The sequence below is a fragment of the Xyrauchen texanus genome, chromosome 40 (genome assembly GCF_025860055.1).
Source record: "Xyrauchen texanus isolate HMW12.3.18 chromosome 40, RBS_HiC_50CHRs, whole genome shotgun sequence".
NCBI classification, from domain to species: domain Eukaryota; kingdom Metazoa; phylum Chordata; class Actinopteri; order Cypriniformes; family Catostomidae; genus Xyrauchen; species Xyrauchen texanus.
This window is the reverse complement of record NC_068315.1, coordinates 24,030,608-24,054,096: the sequence shown is the minus strand read 5'-3', so window position 1 is coordinate 24,054,096 and position 23,489 is coordinate 24,030,608. Positions and strand designations below refer to the sequence as shown.

The 23,489-nt window shown below is 40.3% G+C and overlaps 1 protein-coding gene across 2 annotated transcripts in view; it reads right to left on the bottom strand.

Moving 5' to 3' along the window:
- Positions 1-23,489, bottom strand: part of LOC127633561 (ubiquitin carboxyl-terminal hydrolase 22-like) — a 50,658-nt gene that overhangs the window by 3,631 nt on the left and 23,538 nt on the right. The window contains exons 3-10 of one of the 2 annotated variants that reach the window (XM_052112745.1): positions 17,900-18,013; positions 16,401-16,502; positions 12,611-12,777; positions 12,368-12,515; positions 5,448-5,553; positions 3,899-4,057; positions 3,689-3,815; positions 3,282-3,373 (exon numbers count right to left, since the gene is read on the bottom strand). In XM_052112745.1, the coding sequence (XP_051968705.1) occupies positions 3,282-3,373; positions 3,689-3,815; positions 3,899-4,057; positions 5,448-5,553; positions 12,368-12,515; positions 12,611-12,777; positions 16,401-16,502; positions 17,900-18,013 (1,015 nt within the window). The remainder of the gene's footprint in view (positions 1-3,281; positions 3,374-3,688; positions 3,816-3,898; positions 4,058-5,447; positions 5,554-12,367; positions 12,516-12,610; positions 12,778-16,400; positions 16,503-17,899; positions 18,014-23,489) is intronic. The other variant, XM_052112746.1, reaches the window with a different exon arrangement.

Genomic DNA, 23,489 nt, shown 5'->3' with positions numbered 1-23,489 from the left:
TGGTTTTGACACAAATGCTGAGTGTCTGTGTACAGTCGAATGTGCAGCCTTTTTAAGTATACATCCTGGTGCATGTGCACTATGACTGCTGAGATACTGGACTAGTTCTCTTCAGAGGTTTAGACCCATAAAGATGTCTTTATATTCCTTCAGACTGGAAAAATACAAATGCAGCTACATGCGTTCTTGATGTGCACGTTCATTGTTGTTGTTAACCACCTTCATCTCCTGATGTTTAATACTGGCGATTTCATCGAACACTTCTCTGTAAAGCAAAGCCTCAACTGTGTGTTGCCACCTTATGCACCCACTAATTAGTGAAAATAATTCAAGACACATGTGCATTCTGCGCATTCAGAGATGCATGGTTAGAAGACAAATCGGGCTGCGTGTGTACAGTGCATGAGCACTCTGCTTATGATGAAAATTTGCATCACGCTTACTGTCCTGACCCAAGTATACAATGGGCTTAACCACTCATACTCTGAACGTGCAGAATGCGCATGTGCCTGGAATTATTTGAAATAATTAGTGGGTCAACTAAGGTGGCAACACACAGTTGAGCCGTTGCTGTCACGAAGACGAGCTAGAAGGTTTAATCGCCGGTAAACAACAGGAGATGAAGGTAGAAACAACAACAGTAGATGTGCATGACAAGAACTCCTGTGTGAGGAGGTGTGGAGATACCTGCATTTGTAGAACTCGAGTCTTAAGGAATATAAACACATACAGCTGTACGCAAGAGGCTAAGCGCTCACATCAAAACCGAAATATACTTTGGGCTTCACGCTCAAAGTTGATTTTGATGTTATCATGTTGCTAAGATAATGAGTCAATACTCCAATACAGACAAAAGTACATATGTAATGCAAAAATACATTTGGTTAAAAAATCTTGCACAAGTATTGGATGGAAATTTTATTTAGATGGAAACTATGTGTAGATATTTTAACATATATTTTTCACATATTTTTCAATAGAATATTTCCCCCTCCTCTGTGGGAGAGAGAGTGAAAAAAAAAAAAAGATGAAACCTGCCAAAAGTGTTTTGTTGGTCTTAACTTGTCTCCCTGCCAGGCCAAGCTAATGTTCTGGTCTCAAAAACTCTTCTAAAACAATCAAATTGGACAATCTCACTTGTGGAAACCAGCTCATCACAATGCATTATAAGTTTGCCTTATCCATGCAAGCCTCTTCTATATTGGTCAAAGATACTGCCGTTTTTGGAGGCAGTATCAGTTTGCTACTTACAATTGGAGACACCCTACACGTTGGGAGCTGGCCTACAATGCCCAAAAATACAGTTTAGCTAGGTTGATTTAGAAACACAGCCATTAATTGTAATTCAAAAGGCAACATTGATTGATATAGTTGTTTGCGCATTGATGTGCATGGTGGAAAAGTTGTCATATGCTATATACTGTTAATGGAGTATACACAGAAGGAACTTGATAATGAATGATTCTACTATGGAAGTAATGGCTTTAAAACTAGCAGATTGACTTGCAGTGGTAGATTCTTTAGACAGTAAACCACATTTGTACATTACAAACATGTGTATTTTACCCACTGTAACTGTCAGTAATATGGAGCTCCTTTTTTCCCCTCATTTGGTTTTGTGTGTTGAACAGGTTCAAAATGTACAGTTCAAGTCAGAAGTTTACATACACTTAGGTTGATGTCATTAAAACTAATTTTTTTAATCCCTCCACAGATTTAATATTAAAAAGTATAGTTTTGGCAAGTCATTTAGGACAAATTTTTCCAACAATTGTTTACAGACAGATTACTTTAATTTTAATGGACTATATCACAATTTCAGTGGGTCAGAGGTTTACATACAAGTTAACCGTACCTTTAATCAGATTTGAAAATTCCAGAAAATTATGTAAAGCCTTTAGACAATTAGCTTCTGATAGGAGGTGTACCTGTGGATGTATTTTAAGGCCTTCCTTCAAACTCAGTGCCTCTTTGCTTGACATCATGAGAAAAATCTAAAGAAATCAGCCAAGACCTCAGAAAAAAAACAAAACATTGTGGACCTCCACAAGCCTGGTTTATCCTTGGGAGCAATTTCCAAACACCTAAAGGTACCACGTTCATCTGTACAAACAATAGTATGCAAGTATAAACACCATGGGACCACGCAGCCATCATACCCCTCAGGAAGGAGATGCATTCTGTCCCCTTGAGATGAATGTTGTTTCATCCCAGAACAACAGCAAAGGACCTTGTAAAGATGCTGGAGGAAACAGGTAGACAAGTATCTATATCCACAGTAAAACAAAGTCCTATATTGACAAAACTTGAAAGGCTGCTCAGCAAGGAAGAAGCCACTGCTCTATATCTGCCATTAAAAAGACAGACTACAAATTGCAATTGCAAAATTGAACCGTTAGGCCATAATGACCATCGTTATGTTTGGAGGAAAAAGGGTGAGGCTTGCAAGCCGAAGAACAGCATCCAAACCACGAAGCATGGGGGTGGAAGCATCGTGTTGTGGGGGCACTTTGATGCAGGAGGGACTGGTGCACTTCACAAAATAGATGGCATCACGAAGAAGGAATAGTATGTGGATATATTGAAGCAACATCTCAAGACATGCCAGGAATTTAAAGCTAGTCACAAATTGGTCTTCCAAATGGGCAATGACCACAAGCATACCTCCAAAGTTGTGGCAAAATGGTTTAAGAACAACAAAGTCAAGGTATTGGTGTGGCCATCATGAACCCCTGACCTCAATGCGATAGAAAATTTGTGGGCAGAACTGAAAAGGCGTGTGCGAGCAAGGAGGCCTACACACCTGACGCCGTTACACTAGTTCTGTCTGGAGGAATGGGCCAAAATTCCAGAAACTTATTGTGAGAAACTTGTGGAAGGCTAGCCAAAACATTTGACCCACATTAAACAATTTAAAGGCAATTCTACCAAATGCTTACAAATTGTATGTAAACTTCTGACCCACTGGGAATGTGATGAAAGAAATAAAAGATGAATTAGATAATTCTCTCTATTATTCTGACATTTCACATTCTTAAAATAAAGAAGTGTTCCTAACTGACCTAAGACAGAAAGTTTTCTACGATTAAATGTCAAGAATTGTATAGAGTTTATATGTATTTATATGTAAACTTCTGACTTCAACTGTACCATGAAAAGGTACCGTCATATGATTTAAAGTGATTTTGACTCTCTCTAAAATATTTTGAATGCGGTCATCTTTGATAACAAACATCAAATACTGATGACTATGTTGACAGAAACAATGAGTAAGGTTGTACCTTGAGGCCATGAAGGGTGTCATGTCCAGCTCTAGAGGAAAGGACACATAGGTGGTGATCTTTCGCCGGAGCTTTGCGGAATGCTCAAACCGCTGAAAAAAAAAAGAAAAAAAAAAAAAAGAAATGAGAGCGATAAGAAGAAATAGCAAACGGAGAGGGGTGACAGTTTAAAGAAACGCATGAGAATTACAGTAACAATAACAGGCAAGAGAGAAGTCCAGCCTCATACAGACGCCCACACACCTTCAAACGCATATTGCACACGCTTCAATGAGCGCTTCTGAAGAACTAGTTGCTGGATTTGACAAAAATGACCAAGTTTATTGCATTGAATCTATTAAAGATATTCGGAGTTGTTGCATAGTAGCAAGTACACAGAATATCCATGCATGCAATCACATGATTACTTTAAGGTGGAAGCATGCCACAATAGGCAGTCTCTTCATTGTCAGCTGCTTGGTGGACTCCTGGTAACTATGGCAACCGCTGCATTTGATCTTGGCGCTACTTCCTAAGTGTTCAGGTCGAGTGAACCTGCAATAGAGAAAGTTGAGTCAGTGGCAGCCTGAGCAATCCATGAACATGGACAACTTGTAGTGTGATTTGAGTGCGTTTACCTGCGCAGGCAGTCTGTGAGTGTGGTAGCTCCAGTTGGGTGGCTGTCTCCATTCACCACACTGCCATCACTGCCCAGGCTGAGGGGCCAGAAGGGGGTTGAGGAACCTGGCAGATCCAAACTAATATCCCAGAATGGGTCTATTGTCGTGGAAACCCCACTGCGGACAAAGAATACAGAGAAAAATAAATAATAAATCAAGAAGTGAAGCATTACAATCCGTTTCAGTCTTACAGTCTTAAAAATAAAACCTGAACAAAAAAAAACAATTAAATGATTAAAAAAAAGTGACTTGATAGATGCAGTGGCACTAACACTCACAGCAGGACTGCATAGCTTGAGGATTAGTTCAGGTATAAACAGCAGGGGGCATGGGGGAGTGTAATAGCTCTATTAAACACAGGGTGGTGCTAAAGAGCAAGAATGACCTCTGTATTTTTCCAACAGAATCTTTACTCTTGAGGATTTTAAATAGCATTCAAATTGGATTTCCAGATATCAGCTTTGTTTCAAAACCTAGCATGTTGCCTACATAAGCAGCATTTCAAGGCATCCCTGGCACACTCCTGACCTGAAAAGCTTCACTATTTTATGGAATATTCTGTGTTCTGTTGGCCCCATTCACTTCCATTTTAACTGCCTCACTGTAACCTCGATTAAAAAAATTTATAAAAATAATTAAAGAAAAAGGAGGCACCAAAAAAAAAACCTTGTTTCTTTTTGCAATAAACATACCACAAATGCTCTTGATTGAGCATGGCTTGAATTGAACCAGAAATATTTCTTTAAGATGCATTTTGGCCAAAATCTATGAGAAAACGCATGTATTCCTTGCGGTGAAGGAAATCCTATAAATGTTATAATTATAAATACCCTATAAATCATTTAATACTGAAAAGTATCTATAAAATAGTACAATAAAATTACAAATTGACTATTTTATCCAATAAAAATGTGTACTATATATTTTTATGCTTATTACAAAATACTGTAGCATTGTTAGCTTAGCAACATGCTAATGTGACAGTAGCCAGCTGGTAAGTGATGGCTTTGCAGTGTGTAAACCTCACTCTCCTGGCCTTAAGAGACCGAGGCAAGGGCCATGGCTTTTATAACCACCTTGCTAGTGCAACCGACTCCCATGCCGGTGATCGCTGGTTCAAATCCCACTCGGGCAGGCTGAGAAGGACTGTTGACACTAACACCAAACTCTACTGAAATAAATTGCGAGTCAAGTCTACTGTGCCTTTCTTGTGAGGAGCATGTTTTGTGTGATGTTTGGAATTGCTGCCAATGTAGACCGTTCCAAATTGGCCACTCGCGAGGTTCCGTTTCAGTTAGGACGCTGCCTTAAACGGCTGCTGCCAACGTAGGCAGCAGACAGCATGGCAAAGCAACAGACTACCTCAATCTCTGATGTGGCACAAATGTGGCTAAAAACACACCCAGACACACTAATAAAACCACCCATTTGTCCTTGGCCAGTTTACCTCTTTTTTTTTTCTTCAGAAAATTAAAATACATTAAAAGACAACACTGTTTGGTCTTACTGGCAAACTTGACAGGTGACGTCAGACTGCAGGCCTCCAGTGAAGATTTGGTCAATGATACAGCTGCAGTGGTTTGGGTTGTTAGCCTTTTTCCCATTATCATCTCCTTAGTGGACATACAAACAGCATATGCACACACACACACGAGAGAGAGAGAGAGAGAGAGAGAACTCATTAGAAAGCAAAGCTCGGATTGCTGCAGGAACACCCCTCCCTTTTTGTTTCACACTGCAGGAGGAAGGAGGGATGAAGTGAAGGGAGGGCGAGAAAGAGTTAGGTCGGTCAACAAACTCTCCATCTATATCCTCCCTCTCACTTCCTCTCCCACTGCCATTTGATTCTTTTAGCAGTGAGCTGCAACTCCTCACTGCCTTCAGTTTCTTTCTCTGCCTGTTTGCTCCCATCTCCCACCCACTCTCTGACCCTGACTCATGTACAGTACTTTCCGTTCTGCTGCATGCAAAACACAATTCTAGCTATCCTCTCACATACACACTTTTGAAGTTTTCAAATTGAAAGCACATGAAATGCTCGGAAATGTTCAACGATAGCCTTCTCAGACAAGGACCGATGGCTCAATCTACACCTGGTATTAAGGTGGTTTTCATACGTTTGCTGCGGTCCGAATCGGAGCACGATTGTTCCTGGTGTGACTTGATAGATGCAGTGGCACTAACAATAAAGGCACAGCAGGTCTTCATAGCATGAGGATTAGTTCAGGTATAAACAGCAGGGGACATGGGGGAGTGTAACACCTCTATTAAAAACAGGGTGGTAATCAAGAGCAAGTATGACCTCTGTATTTTTCCAACAGAATCTTTACTCTTGAGGATTTTCAATAGTATTCAAACTGGGTTAGAAGTACAAAACAGGATTTCCAGATATCGGCTCCATTCCACAGCCTAGCAAGTTGCCAACGTAGGCAGCATTTTAAGGCGTCATTGGCACACTCCTGACTAGGGTTGCACGGTTGACCTGTGCTACAGTAGTAGCGCAACACTAAAGCTTCAAAATACTGGTGGTGCCACAGTATTTTTTTTTAAGTCAATACGGTAGTACCATAATTTATGTTGTATGTTCTTCGCTAAAACCTTCATTTGAATTAGATCTATAGTACTGGGCAAAAGTCTTAGGCACATAAGATACTTCACAAAAGCAATTGTCTTAAGATGGTTATTTATATTTTCAGCTTTTCTGTGTCAATAGGAAATATACATTTAGACTCCCAAACATTTCTTTTGCAAACAGAATAGAAAAGAACAGGGAGCTCTGCAACAGATGGCATGGTCTCCACAGAGCCCCTGATTACTGAGTCAATCTGGGATTACATGAAGTGACAGCCAATGTAGATAGAAAAACTGTGGTGAATTCTCCATGCTTGGAACATCCTATCTGCCAACAACCAAGAAAAACTGTGTCCAGGTGTACCTTGGAGAATTGATGCTGTTTTTAAGGCAAAGGTGGACACACCAAATATTGATTTAGCTTTTTTGTGTTTACTGGACTTCGTAGAACATTAATTGATAAATAAAAACTATTTATGGCATTATTAACTCACGAAATTTTCCGGGTTTTATGAAAAAACGCTCCCCCGCCAAACACGGAATTTTCCGGGTATCCGTGTTTTAGGTGGTATACGGTAAGGAAGACCCGCACGCATGTTTTGAAAGAGTACGCAACTCTTTGATCAAAGAAACAGACTGCGATCGTCTCAAACGTGAAGTGGAACGCCACACTAATACTAAAGCACTTGTTTGATAAAAATGCCTTTTTCTCAGCTTTTTGTCCGAAATGTTGTTTTTGACAAAACCTACATCTGTTCAAGTGGCAATAAAAAATGAACAAATGAAGATAAAATAAAATCGTTTTTTTTGCCTAAAAGCAGAGGCTCAGATCTTTATTTTGATATATAGCATCTTAATATATTCATGGAAGAAAACATTCTGCAGGCCATTAAAGTTTAGTGAAAATCGTCAAAAACCCTGGCGGTGGCTGGCAACTTTTTTTAAAAACGCTGGCGGGGAAAGAGTTAAGACATCCTCACTATGCTCCATTTTTCCCAAGTGCCTAAAACTTTTGCACAGTACTGCATGTTGCAAAATTATGTTTAGAATTTGCCCCTTACATGATAATGTTTATTTTTCAATGTGTGGTTTTCCCATGCTTCAAACATGTCTGAATCCCACCATGTTAATTTGTCGGTCATGCCTCCTAATGAATAAATACATAAGTAAAACTTTGGATAGTGGAGAGCTTTTTACACAACAAAATTCATATAATGAGAGTTGTACTTATTTTGAGGTTTGCCCGATGAGACCGGGAAAACCCATCTGCCGTGAATGTTGACAGAGATTTCAAGCCAAAGGGGGGGGAAACATCAGCAACCTTATTAAACACCTTTGGACACATCCCACTGCCTCTGCAGAATACACACGGGTCATCTTAACATTTACAGATTTACCATTTCTCTGAAATGAAACATTGCACTTAAGTACAATTGCATGGTGGAGGTAACTTCACAAAGTTTGCACTTATGATTAGATCACGTCCCTGAGCCGTGCGATCAAATCGGTGTGTATGTAATCTGCTATTTCAGCTTTTCACCCATCATGGCATGGACTCCACAAGACCTCTGAAGGTGTCCTGTGGTATGTGGGACCAGAGTATGTGAGCGGTGCGTTGAGGGAGCAGAAAGGTAATATTTCCTCCAGAGCGGAGAGTGCCTTTCTGAAAATTACGCTGCACTCGCTCGGACCGCTCGCTCAACCCAAAATGCCATATATGCCCCGAGTGTGAGGAGACTGTGAGAGTTAGCAAAGATTTGTTTAGGAATCTTAAGCGGCACAATGCCAGAAAGCATGAGGATGTGCTACGCAAACATAGTGCAGCAAAAGTTGAGTTAGTAGGTTACATTAATTTGATAATAAATTAATAGATATGTAGGTAAAAAGGTACCTCGCATGTGTTCTTTGCCGCAGGATTACTGTCCCAGACACACCGCATGAGCCTGAATCGTATGCGGGCCGAGCTTTCCAATGCAGCTTTGAATAGCGGGCACATCCAGTTCGACACGGAAGCCTCAGCTGGGCTCCCCCCCGGGTACGGTTGGCCCAGTCACAGGCTGACGCCGGAATGACAGACATGCTTTCCCGCTCTCCCCTGAACCCTCGTGGCTCGATGATTGTTTCCTGGGTCGCAGTGCCGCTCACAGACCCACTCCAGTTCCTTTCATCCCGTAAGTGCACAAGGAGCTGACAAGGTTGTGGGCGGCACCTTTTACAGCCCGGTTACAATCTTTCAGCTCCCCCGCCCTCAATACCCTCGATGGTGGGGCGGTCAAGGGGTATTCTGTGATTCCCCCAGTGGATAAGGCCCGCAGAGCACCGCCACCTGGCGCGGGCGCCCGAAGTTCCCGTCCAGGGCCTGTAGGTTTACGTCGTCCCTGACAGCCAAGGCCTACGGTGCCGCTGGACAAGTTGCCTCCGCCCTGCACGCCATGGCTCTGTTGCAAGTCCACCAAGCCAAGGTGCTAAAAGAACTGCTCAAGGTTAGTTCCACCCCAGGATTGATGCAGGAACTGCACTCGACGACAGACCTCACCCTCTGGGCGATGAAGGTCACGGCGCGGTTTTCGGGCGGGTGATGTCCACATTGATGGCCCAGGAGCGCCACCTTTGGCTTAACCTGGCCGAGATGAGAGAGGCCGACAACGCACGGTTCCTTAACGCCACCATTTCACGGATCCGGCACAGTCGCCGCAGGAGGATGCTCTTGGCGACGAGCAGATGGGGTACGGGATCTTGAACCGCGCCAGGGCAGGATGTGTTGGATGGCCTCTGTCTGCTGCTTCACTGCCGAGTGTCACAGAGTGTTCCTCGACGGTGTCGCCAAAGAGGCCAACCAACACATCCTGCCCCGGCGCGGTTCAAGATCCCCTACCCTATCTGCTCGTCGCCAAGTGCATCCTCCTGTGGCATGTCGAGTCCACCACAGGAAGCAGATGCCACCCATCTCACATGCTGTCTGCCACCAAGCCGTTAGCAACAGATCCTTTAACTCCTGTAATTTGCGAGATAAGGGGGCGGATGAGCCCACTGTCATATGCGAGGAGGCGGAGAAGCAGCTGAGGGGTGTGCCAGAGCCTGCGGGAGTATGTGACGAGGAGGAGGGTGTTGCCAGGCCGCAAGGATGCGCGTCCAGATTTGCCAATCAGCGGGAGAGAGAGATAAAAAGGAGGAGCCAGGGATGCCAGAGAGAAAGAGACACATGGAGCTGTGTGTATGTGTGTGTCGACATATGTTATGTTTCAGTTCAGCGTTTGTGTTGATTAAAGTCCTCCTAGTCACACTCTCCATCTATATCCTCCCTCTCACTTCCTCTCCCACTGCCATTTAGTAATCTGTACCTCCTCACAGTCTTCTATTTCTTTCTCTGTCTGTTTGCTCCCATCTCCCACCCACTCTCTGACCCGGACTCAAGTACAGTATGTTCTGTTCTGCTGCATGCAACACAATTCAAGCTCTCCTTCACTCACATGCACACTTATAAAGTTTTCACATTGAAAGCACATAAAATGCTCTGAAATGTGTTATGATAGCCTTCTCATTCATGGATCTATGGCTCCATGTATACCTTGTATTAAAGGTGGTTTTCACACTGAGCACATTTGCTGATGTCCGAATCATAGCGTGATTGTTCCCGGCACACCCCAGAGAATTGGTCTGGTTTCAGTCGCATGTGATTCTTTCGAACCCCAGTGCTTTTCCATCATCAACTTGCATCATCACAAATATACACACGACAGAAAACACAAAATGTGTTGCTATATTTATGTTTATTAATTTGGTGCGATTATGCACACCAGAGTGAATGACACTTGTGACTCACATGCTGTAATTCAGCAGTTGTACATGTTCATGAGAAGGCAACTACTGCATATTGGATGCTCCCAAATGATCTTTTTCAGGTCAAGGCTGTTTGCACGCCCTCTCACACATGTATATAAAAAGGCACCTCACCTCGTCTATGTCCCACAACGTTCCCCTGTCATTCATGGTGTGTTTGTTTTAGTGCAACTAATGATGTCATCATGCTTAAATTGGCAAAAACACATGCGCAAGTCATTTTACTTCCCAAACAAGTGTGGACCAGAGTACAGGTTGCTTTCTCACTAATGCAAACTATTTTCTCGGGTTCGATACCATGGGCCGCAAAACAGCTTTCACATTACCTACTTTCATACGAACAGTCCTCCGTTTCGGATTGAACTGCCAGTGTGAAAGCCCCTTAAGACTTTTTATGTGGTCCTTTTAAAACAGAAATAGTGCTAAAGACCGCATATACATGCAAACAGCAGTGAAGTGCTGCCTACTCACCTGTCAATCATCCACTCTAATAAAACAAGACATTTAAACTTTGCAAGTTATAATAATAACCATCCAATCCGAATACTTAAAGCACACACATGAACATGCACAGAAACTTCTTCAGTATGCCTGATATCAACATAAAGTGACACAAATGACAGTCTGTTTTTGTGCTTTACTATCATGCAATGATACACTGACTTAGTGACTTATGTATGCAGTCATGACACCGGAGACTCTCTCGAACCACTATTGGTCAAAAGAGACGTATTATGACCAGGAGTAAAGTTAAATGGTGATGTCGTTCGTCTGTCCAATTGTAATAGGATCGCCAAAATGCATCTTCCAGGCGTAAACGAGGGACTATGAATGTTTACTGAAATCTGAATATTGTGTCAGGGATGTAGCAAGCATGGGGCATGTTCTGAGCTATTACATGTTAGAATTTTTTTACACATTAAAACACAGGATCAGGGTTCTGATCAGCTGGGGGCTAGAACTTACTTCCGCACATTTTTCAAACCCAGAAATGTCCATATTACGAACAAGAAAAAGCTGTAGTTCAGAGCAACTGCCTCCAATTGGCTGTTGTAATGCTGCCTTTGAGTTGTGTTAGAATTATCTTATTTAAAAAATACAATCATACAAACGGCAAAAAAATGTTGTTTGCGCGCTCCAACTGAACGTGACAGGTTAACAACATGGAGACTGATATAAAAGACAGCGGTAATATTCCCAGATGTACTCAGTGTGATTGTACACAGTACGATTGTAGCTCAGCTTCGTCCATCATGCAGGTATACACCAGCTTAAGACCATAACTGGCCTCTGTGTGCTTATTCTGTGACGCGTTTCAAGTGTACTGCATCTAAAGCCAACATATGGCAAGAAAATATTTTGACACACTTTGCGAGTTGTTGCAATGATAAATTATTTCATTTTGCTGCGCTGCTCAGCATGAACCGCTAGAGGGTGCGTGCGTCTCTATCTGCAGGGGTTTATGAATATCCACACAAATTGTTTAATATACATGGAGTAATGTCTAGATAAACTTGATCATTTATAGATATTGATCTCTAGAAAACTTTCTAGACAGACTTTGAGATAAAAAGAATACCTACACTGGCTAAGAATTATTTAGAGGTTTTCGTATTCTATTATTTCTAAACATCTGGGTTTACTAGAGTTTAATTTATTTTACATTAACACTATGTTGTTGACAACTTCCAAGTGTGGTGCATTTGTAAATTTTTCTTGCACACCTTTTTTTCCTGTAATGAAAAGAACTTAGATTTATCTAATTGCCTTGCATTCTAATAAAGAACATTTAGCTTGAATCACGTTGGATTTAAAACATTTTTACTGTAAATCGTCCATGAGTTTGCTAAAAAACAAGATTAAATTTTTTGGCCATATCACCCAGCCCTAACTTCACGTCACCATTGCAATTTCAAAACTTCAAAGTAGAGGCATTCCAGGATAAGGTTAAGAGCAGCAGCCGCTGAATGGCTGCAGTATGTTTAGTGGAACTGTCTGTCTGATTGGCTGTAGTACCTTTGCAGTGTCTATGTAGCACATCCAAAGCAGCGATGAGGAACTCATGAGCGTCCTGTTGCTCGTAGCCAGCAAGATGTCGTGCGTGGGTCCACACGAGGTGCAGCAACCGGAAGGGAATGTGAGGAGATCGGTGACCCGAGTAGAACTTCATTAGAGATGGACAGAGAAAGAGAAAAAGGTTAACATGAATAAAAGACATTTTTGCACACTGTACATGTTTTGTGTATGTAGAGCTCTCACCTCCTGAAAGAGCTGAGACATTTCACAAACTAGGCAAGAGTTGGACTGCATCTCGCACTTGTGCCTGTCGGACAGGAAGAAGTCCCTCAGCAGTGGAGTGTGTGTGAGAGCCTGAACAATACAGTTCATAAAGCACGTGTTCCCAAGGTTTATCAAACCCCTTAACCCTGAAAGAAACAAGACAGAGAGAGAAACGGAAGGAGAAAGAGCGTTAAAGGTGATTGCTTTTGGGACACCACAAAAAGTATCTTTCCCACCTGACAGTTTTTCTGGTGGGAAAGGGGGGGGGGGGGGGGTGACCAAAAAACAACAAAATAGAGAACCAATGCCTTTAAGCGTCTTTGTATCCCAGTATCACCAGTATAACCCGAGAAGATTGGCACATAGTGTGTACCACCAAACTTCTCTTCCGCTTCAGTGCTGTCCGTGTAAGTCACTTCCCTGCTGTGATGAAGTGGGACACCTCTGAGCATTTACCTCTCCCTCTCTCATGGTCTGACAAGTAACAGGAGACCTATGAGGTTTGGGGTAAGGCCTGGTCTGTGCTGACAGAAAGCTGTGATCTCACAGGGAGGCTAAATGTCTTGAGCTGGCCTAGCTCCAAATGTATGGCTCTTAGACATCTGCTCCTAATACTTCTTACAGTTTAGTTACGGGAAGGATGAAGTGAGCGAGTAAAAGGAGAGCGAAACAGAGATAAAATTATAATTTTCAAATCACTCTTTTGGTTATATACTTTATAAACAAACTCTATCTGGTGAATCAATTGGCTATAAAAAGCTTAAAGTGGTAAATATTTGCATGTATATCAAGTCTCTGTCATGAGTCCCTGGTGTATTTCGGGCTTGTTTATAGATAAAAGTCCTGTGTTATACACCAACTTTTTCTGATAATTTTTATAGATTCAATTATTATACAGTGCCTTGCGAAAGTATTCGGCCCCCTTGAACTTTTCGACCTTTTGCCACATTTCAGGCTTCAAACATAAAGATATAAAACTGTAATTTTTTGTGAAGAATCAACAACAAGTGGGACACAATCATGAAGTGGAACGAAATTTATTGGATATTTCAAACTTTAACAAATAAAAAACTGAAAAATTGGGCGTGCAAAATTATTCAGCCCCCTTAAGTTAATACTTTGTAGCACCACCTTTTCCTGCGATTACAGCTGTAAGTCGCTTGGGGTATGTCTCTATCAGTTTTGCACATCGAGAGACTGAAATTTTTGCCCATTCCTCCTTGCAAACAGCTCGAGCTCAGTGAGGTTGGATGGAGAGCGTTTGTGAACAGCAGTTTTCAGTTCTTTCCACAGATTCTCGATTGGATTCAGGTCTGGACTTTGCCATTCTAACACCTGGATATGTTTATTTGTGAACCATTCCATTGTAGATTTTGCTTTATGTTTTGGATCATTGTCTTGTTGGAAGACAAATCTCCGTCCCAGTCTCAGGTCTTTTGCAGACTCCATCAGGTTTTCTTCCAGAATGGTCCTGTATTTGGCTCCATCCATCTTCCCATCAATTTGAACCATCTTCCCTGTCCCTACTGAAGAAAAGCAGGCCCAAACCATGATGCTGCCACCACCATGTTTGACAGTGGGGATGGTGTGTTCAGGGTGATGAGCTGTGTTGCTTTTACGCCAAACATAATGTTTTGCATTGTTGCCAAAAAGTTCGATTTTGGTTTCATCTGACCAGAGCACCTTCTTCCACATGTCTGGTGTGTCTCCCAGGTGGCTTGTGGCAAACTTTAAACAACACTTTTTATGGAAATCTTTAAGAAATGGCTTTCTTCTTGCCACTCTTCCATAAAGGCCAGATTTGTGCAGTATACGACTGATTGTTGTCCTATGGACAGAGTCTCCCACCTCAGCTGTAGATCTCTGCAGTTCATCCAGAGTGATCATGGGCCTCTTGGCTGCATCTCTGATCAGTCTTCTCCTTGTATGAGCTGAAAGTTTAGAGGGACGGCCGGGTCTTGGTAGATTTGCAGTGGTCTGATACTCCTTCCATTTCAATATTATCCCTTGCACAGTGCTCCTTGGGATGTTTAAAGCTTGGGAAATCTTTCTGTATCCAAATCCGGCTTTAAACTTCTCCACAACAGTATCTCGGACCTGCCTGGTGTGTTCCTTGTTCTTCATGATGCTCTCTGTGCTTTAAACGGACCTCTGAGACTATCACAGAGCAGGTGCATTTATACGGAGACTTGATTACACACAGGTGGATTCTATTTATCATCATTAGTCATTTAGGTCAACATTGGATCATTCAGAGATCCTCACTGAACTTCTGGAGAGAGTTTGCTGCACTGAAAGTAAAGGGGCTGAATAATTTTGCACGCCCAATTTTTCAGTTTTTTATTTGTTAAAAAAAGTTTGAAATATCCAATAAATTTCATTCCACTTCATGATTGTGTCCCACTTGTTGTTGATTCTTCACAAAAAATTACAGTTTTATATCTTTATGTTTGAAGCCTGAAATGTGGCAAAAGGTTGAAAAGTTCAAGGGGGCCGAATACTTTCGCAAGGCACTGTATATTATTGAGATTATGGTTGCACAATAAACTGCTTTGGGATGTTATTCATTAAGAGCCTCAATGTCTGTGCCCTTCATAGGAAGGTATTCTATAAATCGATTTAAAACAAATCTGGTGGAAAAGTGCAGATTGGTCCCAGATCATTTTATGTGCTAATTTTGGGGAAAATCTTCAGAGTTGTGCATAATGGATTTAAACATGCTAAAAATGTGTTAAAGCTAAGAGCACTTTCCTGCCATTGACAGCTGAATGTATAATCAAATTAGACAAAATATTTAATGCACAATGTGCAGGGGATATGTAGAACTTTCAGAACGACAGGTTTAAATTCTGTGGCAATCTCCAGTGTTTTCTGTGGAGTTCTGAAAGCACAGAGTCTGCAGATTGGGCACTGGCTTTGGCAGCCCGTATGTGGAAAGGAGTTCTCACTTCCGGCCACATCCTGCACCTCCTGCGGTTCTTCACTCTTCCAAGTTCTAATATATTATTTATGCAAATGAGCGAATGAACATCACAAACACGCCTGATCCAATACACATCAATGCCGGTGCATCTCTGCTGACAACACCCCCCCACCCCCTCCTCCAATCTCATCACTAGCCCAGTAAAGCAAGAGTTTCTAAACCAACAACCGCCCAATCCGTCATTCACAATAGCCTTCTGAATTCATCATACATGGGCCACATTATGTCCTAAATGATCAATGAAAGCTCAGGCTCTCATATGGCTAATCACATTAGTGTGTTTCTCTGGGTGCGAAAGAGGCTGGTGTTTAGTGCCTATGCTGGGCCTGCGGTGCAGACATTTAACGCCATTACTCCAGTGCCAGGGCCTCTGACTGAGGAGAAACAGGTGAAAATGAGAGAAGGGAACAGTACCACTGAGGAGAGCATGGACTATTTCTCTAATGGCCGACATCCACATACTTATTTGTGCGCACACACACAATTTCATTCTATTTTTACAACATACACACACAGACAAAACTTTATGAAAAATGTTTGAGTTTGACGCACTTGCGCCAAGAAACTAATTGTGGTCTTGGTTTCTGTACAATCCCAGTCTCTAGACATTTAACAGCAAAAGTCATTTGAGCTGATTGTGGTACCAAAAAAATGCAATTGGAAAGTGACCCGTATTGGTCGACCCCTATTCAAAACAATTACTGAGAGTCGTATTATAGAACATGATAGAATACAGAACAATTTGTATCACTCAAAAACAGGGCTTGGAGGAAAGAAAGTACTTGCCTATAGTGCAGTTTGCCGTTATTTTCCTCCGTTTGGGGTTGTGTCGCAGCAACTCCAGTTCTCGTTTCGTGGGCTCCCACATAGAGTACTTCTCGCCAATACCTGATGTTTTAGAGAATTAATACATTTATTGCATTTATTTTTACAGTGCTTGCAAGGTATGAAAATTCCTCAAACATTCTAGTAAGGGGTTTCTGCAAAGAATTCAGCTGCTTAATGTACAGACTCCGTTAAAACTTTGCTCAAGGGCCGTTCATACTGAATGTGTTTTTCTGTGCTGTTTGTCAATAGTTTTTATGTGTACAGCAAATAGGTGTTTGACGTACGGCTTTTATCATTGCACCAATTCTCAGTTTTTTTTATGCATCTTGTTCAGGGCAGCCATTTTTTTTTAGCGGTGTGTCAAGAACGTTGGCCTCCCGAGACTCATGCATTCTGTTCAATTCATTGTGCTGTGGCTAGCTTTTTAACGCAAGAACGTTTTCGGTCTGAATGAAGTTTTTGGCGTGCAGTCTATTTTGGGGTTTTGTTTACTTAATGATTAAAGTCTGAATAGCTCCCTTTGACTTACACCGATAGAATGGTCAGCATTCAAAATTTATTCAAATGCAATTAAAGGAATATTTTGGGATCAATACAAGTTAAGCTCATTCACAGCATTTGTGGCATAATATTGATTACCACAAAAATTTACTTTGACATGCCCCTCCTTTTCTTTAAAAAAGGAAAAATCTGGGTTACTGTGAGGCACTTACAATAGTGAATGGAGGGAGGTAAAATACTGACTGTTTCAAAAGTATAGCCACAAGACAAATGATATGCTTGTAAAAATGATTTAAGTGATAAAATCACTTAACTAACCTTTTCTGTGTAAAGTTATCATCAATTTTACAACTTCGTTTCAATGATGTTGTTGACAATAAACCATAAAACGATTGTAAAAATTACTGTTTAAACAACTTTACAGCTCAATTAATACACAAATTATTTTAATTTAAGTTTTAATTCATTTAAATTAAGTTTTCTTAATTTAATCTTCACATTTCTGTGTTTAAACCCTCCACAAATGGCCCTCATTCACATTCATTGAAAGTGCCTCACTGTAACCTCAATTTCTGCCTTTTTTCAAGTAGGGGCAAGTATAAATGAATTTGTGGTAATCAACATTATGCCACAAATGCTGTCGATTTCTCATGCACAGGCGACTGAAAACAAAATGCATGCTGGGTGTCATGACAACGGCACAGCAGCTCTGATGAAGCACTTTTACATAGAACCGAAGCTACCTTGCAAGCAGTGGTATTTCCTTTAGGACATTTATCTGGTTTAAATTATACTTGCAAAACACAATGAAATATGAGCCCTTGTCAGTGACACAAAACAGTCTTGTCCTCCCATGTTTCGCAACACAACAGGCTGAAACATACATTTTCTGTATTAGTGGCCTCTTGAACTACATTATTCTGGTGTGTGTGTGTGTGTGTGGGGGGGTCACCTACCTTGCAATTTCCATGCTTTTCTTTGTTCTTCTTTGGCAATCTGTTCCATGTCTTTGTCATATATGTAGTCTTGGCACACAAAGCAATATATTCCACCATACAAAAGGTCTATAGCTGAAGGAGACAGAGAGAATGTTTTAGGGAACATAGGGCCTATTTAAGACCTTTCTCAGAAGTTGACGCATGTGCCTTTTCTTGAAGAAATGTCCTATATACTCTTATGCCCTGTAAATATTGATGCAGTATTAAGGAAACATTTGAAGCATTGCCCAGTGCAGCAAATCTGCCTCCTTTAAATAAGTGACAGGAATTATAATTAGGGTGCAGCACAGTAAATATCCATCCCTGTTTGTGCCACAATATAGTGTCCTCTGTGAAATGTCACAGTGGCTCAATCTCATTGTGGAATAAATAGGAGCCCTGCAATAGCCTGGGAGGTCATGTGTGCTTGTTGATAAACGTAATGTGTGCTCCTGTCAGCTCCTTATTGCTCTGACTGATGCTACATTCATGAATGAGGCGTATTAATTATGAATTATTGCTTTTTAATGAGGTATGAACACTCGTGCTCAAAGAACATTCAGGAGGTACTCTTCCATTTCTCTAACACTGCAGTGGCATTACCTGTTTTTCAGTTCCCATGGCAACCTGATGATGGTCTGTTTCACACAGATACACTAAATGTTTGCAGGTGGAGCCAAGCAGTAGGTACCGGCTTCTATTTGTGACAACACTAATGCACAGCCTGGCACAACTCTCCGACAGGTGCCTGAACCATAAAGCTTTTAGTGGCTTTCTGTGCAGAGAGACTTTCTGTTCAGGGCTATTTTCAGTTGTTGTAAGAACATAGTCTTATTGTATGTGGTGGTGAACTGGTAGGACGTAAAAGATCAGTGAAAGATCAAATCCATTAATTAACCAATAACATCTGGGGCAGTGTTTCCCAACCTTTTTTCTGCCATGGCACACTTTTTACGAAAAAAATTAAATAAAAAGAAATCCCACGGCACACCACTATCCCACATAACCATCATTGATAGTTTTCCTTTTCAAGAACTTGTCCATGCTTTCTGTCTGTCTTAGTAGCGCTTTTACTCATAATGTTTGAAATTCAGCTATGAAAAAAATGCAAATCATGTAAGAACGCTGCATAATGAGGTCACAGGTAACAAAAGCGCTAAATGGGTAATGAAAAACCAAAATAATTGCATCTTTTCTCATTTAATCGATTTTTTTTCTTGAAAATTAATTCTTTCAATGCCACAGCAAATTATTATTATTTTATTTATGGATTTATTAAATTGTGGAATTTAATCATTTTCACGGCACAGTAGTTGGGAAACATTGATGAGAGGAATGTTATTTATATGAATTTCCTGATTTGGTTCGATTCTGATTCACAAGCTATTGATTCAAATCTGATTCATTTGGGTATTCAATTAAAATGTCCATCATACTTATGAAAGGAATTCTCTCCCAGCTAATATCAGTTTGTTAATTCAAGTTATGTAGTGAACTATCATGAGGATTGTAATAAATCAGAAAAAAATCTAGATTTTTACCAACCCCTAACAATTGAAATGCAAAACAATAAAATCCAATAGAATCTTGATGGGATTATTGGGACATTATTTCCCACTCAATATGCAGTTTCACCTGGAAATGTCACATAGAAGTTAAATGCATTGTGACACCGAAGATGGCATCTCTTGATTATTGCCATAAGACTGAGGTCCTCTTGATCTTTAATGCTGTTAAATGTATCTGATGTCCATGAAATTGCCTCTTAAAATGCTGTTACAACTCTTAAAGGAGTATTCCATGTTCAATACAAGTTAAAGGGATAATTTACCCAAAAATGAAAATGTTCTCATCATTTACTCATACACATCTGGGATGGCATAAGGATGACTTTCTTCTGCACAAGACAAATTGTGAGTTTTAGAATATTTCAGCTCTTTAAGATACACACAATGCAAGTGAATGGGTGCCAACATTTTGACACTCCAAAAAGCACATAAAAGTCATCATAAAAGTAATCCATAAGACTTTAGTGTTTTAAATCATATCTTCAGAAGTGATACATGTGTGTGTGAGAAAAAGTCCTTTTTTGCCTCCTGTCCAATAGGGGGCGATGTGCTTGAAGAAAGTGAATCACCAAAAACAGAAGTAGGTGAATGTTAAAGTGGAGATTGTCTGATCAGGGAGGAGAATTTACAGTAAAAAAAGGTCTTAAATATTTATCGGTTTCTTACCCACACCTATCATACACTGGAGTCTCATGGATTAACTTTTGGCACCTATTCAGTTGCATTGTATGGACCAACAGAGCTGAGGAATTATTTAAAATAAAAAAATCATTTCAGTTATGCAGAAGAAAGATATTCATACACATCTGGGATGGCATGGCACATGGATATTGATGGAAATATTGATTTGTCACAAAAATTTATTTGGACTTGCCCCTCCTTTTCTTTAAAAAAAGCAAAAATCTGGGTTCCAGTGAGGCACTTAGAATGGATGTGAATGGGGGCTCATTTTTGAACTTTAAATTACTCAGTTTCAAAAGTTTAGTTACAAGATATAATGCCTGTTAACATGATTTTACTGTGATAAAATCACTTACTAAATTTTTCCGTGTAAATTTATAGCCAATTTTACTACTTTGTTGCCATGACAATGTAATGTCATAAACACTAAACCCATAAAATGACTGAAAAAAAAAATAATCATGATTTACATAGGTTTACAGCTCAAATAATAAATTCGTTTTAATAGCAAAATTAATTGAAGTGCTTTTATAAAATTATAAGCTTCACATTTCTCAACTCATTACTTTTTTAAACCATCAAAAATTGGCTAAATTTATCAATTTGGTAAATTGGGACGAGTCTAAATAATTTTTTGTGGTAATCAATTTTATGACACAAATGCTGTCGATTGAGCTTAACTTGTATTGAACGTGGAATATTCCTTTAATTCTGAGGAGTTACATTCTAAGATGTAAAATTCTGACAAACACATTTATGACCTCACATTCTGAATTTAATGTGCGGAGTTGTAACGTTGTTTGGCAACAGTAAAAAGTCTACAGAAGAACCATTTATTCAAATTACTATCAATAATAAACTATTCATTAAGCACTGCTGCCTTATATTGCTGTTGCTGGCATTTCATAAAGCAATAAGCCACGAGAGGCTGTGTTACAGTAATTTTACCGTAGGTGCTGCTTTATGTTAAGAAACAAGTGGCTAAAAAAATTTAAAGTTAGTTCATACTGGGCTTAACTGGGGCTTCTTTTGATTTTACTAAAACAGTCAAAGAGTAAAACACTGTTACTGATCAACCTTCAGATAAAAGCTTTTCCTGTGCTGGCAAAGGGATTTATACAGTATTTATCTGACGCAAAAAATAGAGAAGCTTGTATAAGAAAATCAGGTGTGCCTGTATGATGCACGTAAAAGCCAACCGGCACAGGGAAAAGAGGAAAGAACATTGAGATCAAGCCTGACAAGTGTGAGCAGACCAAAAAGCTACAGTAAATAAGTGACAGAAAACAAAATGCAATATAAATAAATGATAACCACAGAGACGCACAAAAGGAGTCTGAAATTATAGCCAGATGATTCAGCCTTAATTACTCGCTGTCTGTCTTTGGAGAACAATCCCAGTTTTCCTCCTCGGGAGTGGCACTCTCATTTCACAGATATCCCATGTACGGAGGCTAAACTAATTAAATGTTCAATCAAACTCCGAGGGGAACTCAACACACACAGGGGAATGGAGTTGAGCTCAGTGTTAAGACTGAGTGATGTCTCAGTGCCACCTGGGAATGCAGAAAGTCTAGAGCTATCGGTTTGGCCTCTCAGTAATGGTGAATCTGGGGAAGTCCCATGATGCCTTGAACGTGACTAGTGATAAATCATGACCTGCAGTGCAAAAAATTATAGTGGATCAGCTGCAAGGGACCTGGATTTGAACAAAATGACATCAAGACAACAAACACATAATTTATTGTTATAAATTCAAGCTTGGGAGCAACACACTATGTTAGTACAGCCATGTCCTCTTTTACAAAGCTCACTTGGAGTGTGAAATTTAGCTTCTCTATTCACTGCCCGGTCCATTTATGACAAAGGCTGTCAATTTTGTAAAAGAAAGAAAGAACTTGCACCTCATTATGAATATTTAGCATATTACAGAATAACACCAAAGAACTTGGCACACTTGAGCATACATTTTATGTGTTTTTAAGAAGAAAATTCTAAAAGCATGGATGTGTCAAGATAGAACATCATAAGCGCACCATTGTTGCCATGGATCAAACATCTTTGTATTTATAGCAATACGAACACACCTTTAAATGTAATGTGGTACATGTACTTTTCTCTACCAACCCCTATCATCTATCTATCTATCCATCTCTGGTGGTTCTCTATCTTTTACTATACAAGGAAATCGTTCTAGTCAGTGGTTAAAGATACAAGCTCCACCCCAAAATGTGGGAAGTAATTCAATTTAGGTTTATGGTATTTCCAAATAACCTCTATGAAATAGGTGGGTGATAAACTATAAGCTACCGCTGGAAATAAACAGTGCAAGTCACATTCACACACAAAGTCAGGGACTATTATCCCCTTGCATACTGTAATTACCCACATACCCATCTGTTTGCGTTTTGTTGTTGGAGGGTGGCACCACTCCTCATTAAAACAGAGGAGATAATTACATGGCACTGATGCAACAAGGAGCTGGGAGATATCAAAGACACCCCATCCAGACATCTATGGCCAGATTGGTGAACTTAATGTCTCTTGCTTGGGAGTGAGAGCAGAACTACACGTTTATGCTTTTTGTAATGGTGGTGTTTATGCCGTTACAAAAGGAAAAAAAATTCAATTGAGCAATATAAACTGAATTGGGGCACCAGACAGGATTATGGAATTAATTTAACCCTAAATAGCTCTAAAAGCCATCAGTTACAAAATGAGTTGAACTTAATCAATTGTATTTCTATTTAACCAACAATTTAACCAACAAGAACAGCACTTTAATAAATGCCCATAGAAATAAGGAATATGAGGTTTGTGTCACTAAATTCAAAACAAAAAGATTCAGTTGTCAAAATTGTATTGTTTCAAGAATAAGCACAAGCAAAAACAACATGTTAAGTTTAAGCTGTATTATCCTTTATCAACATCAACCAAAGACAAAAATTATTAGGAAAAATATAGAAAACTGCTTAGTGATGTGTTATTCATGTACAGATGATTCACAACAACAGATTTAAAAGTTAATTTTTTCCTTGGCTTGTCGCCAAGGACGTTGATTTGGCTTGAACATTGGAGGGGTTGCAGTGTGAAGCTTTGACATATTTCCATTGATCATGGTATAAATAATGGGGGATTGTACATGCATGTACCATCACCCCCAGGATCTAAACTCCTGCTTGTTGCGATTTGTCACCATACATTAGGGGTGTCCAAAGTCCGGCCCGCGGGCCATCCGCGGCCCTCCGACAGCTCTGATACAGTCCGCCAGAGACTTTAGAAATAGAACAGAATTAGGACCGCTATGGAGAAATTATCTC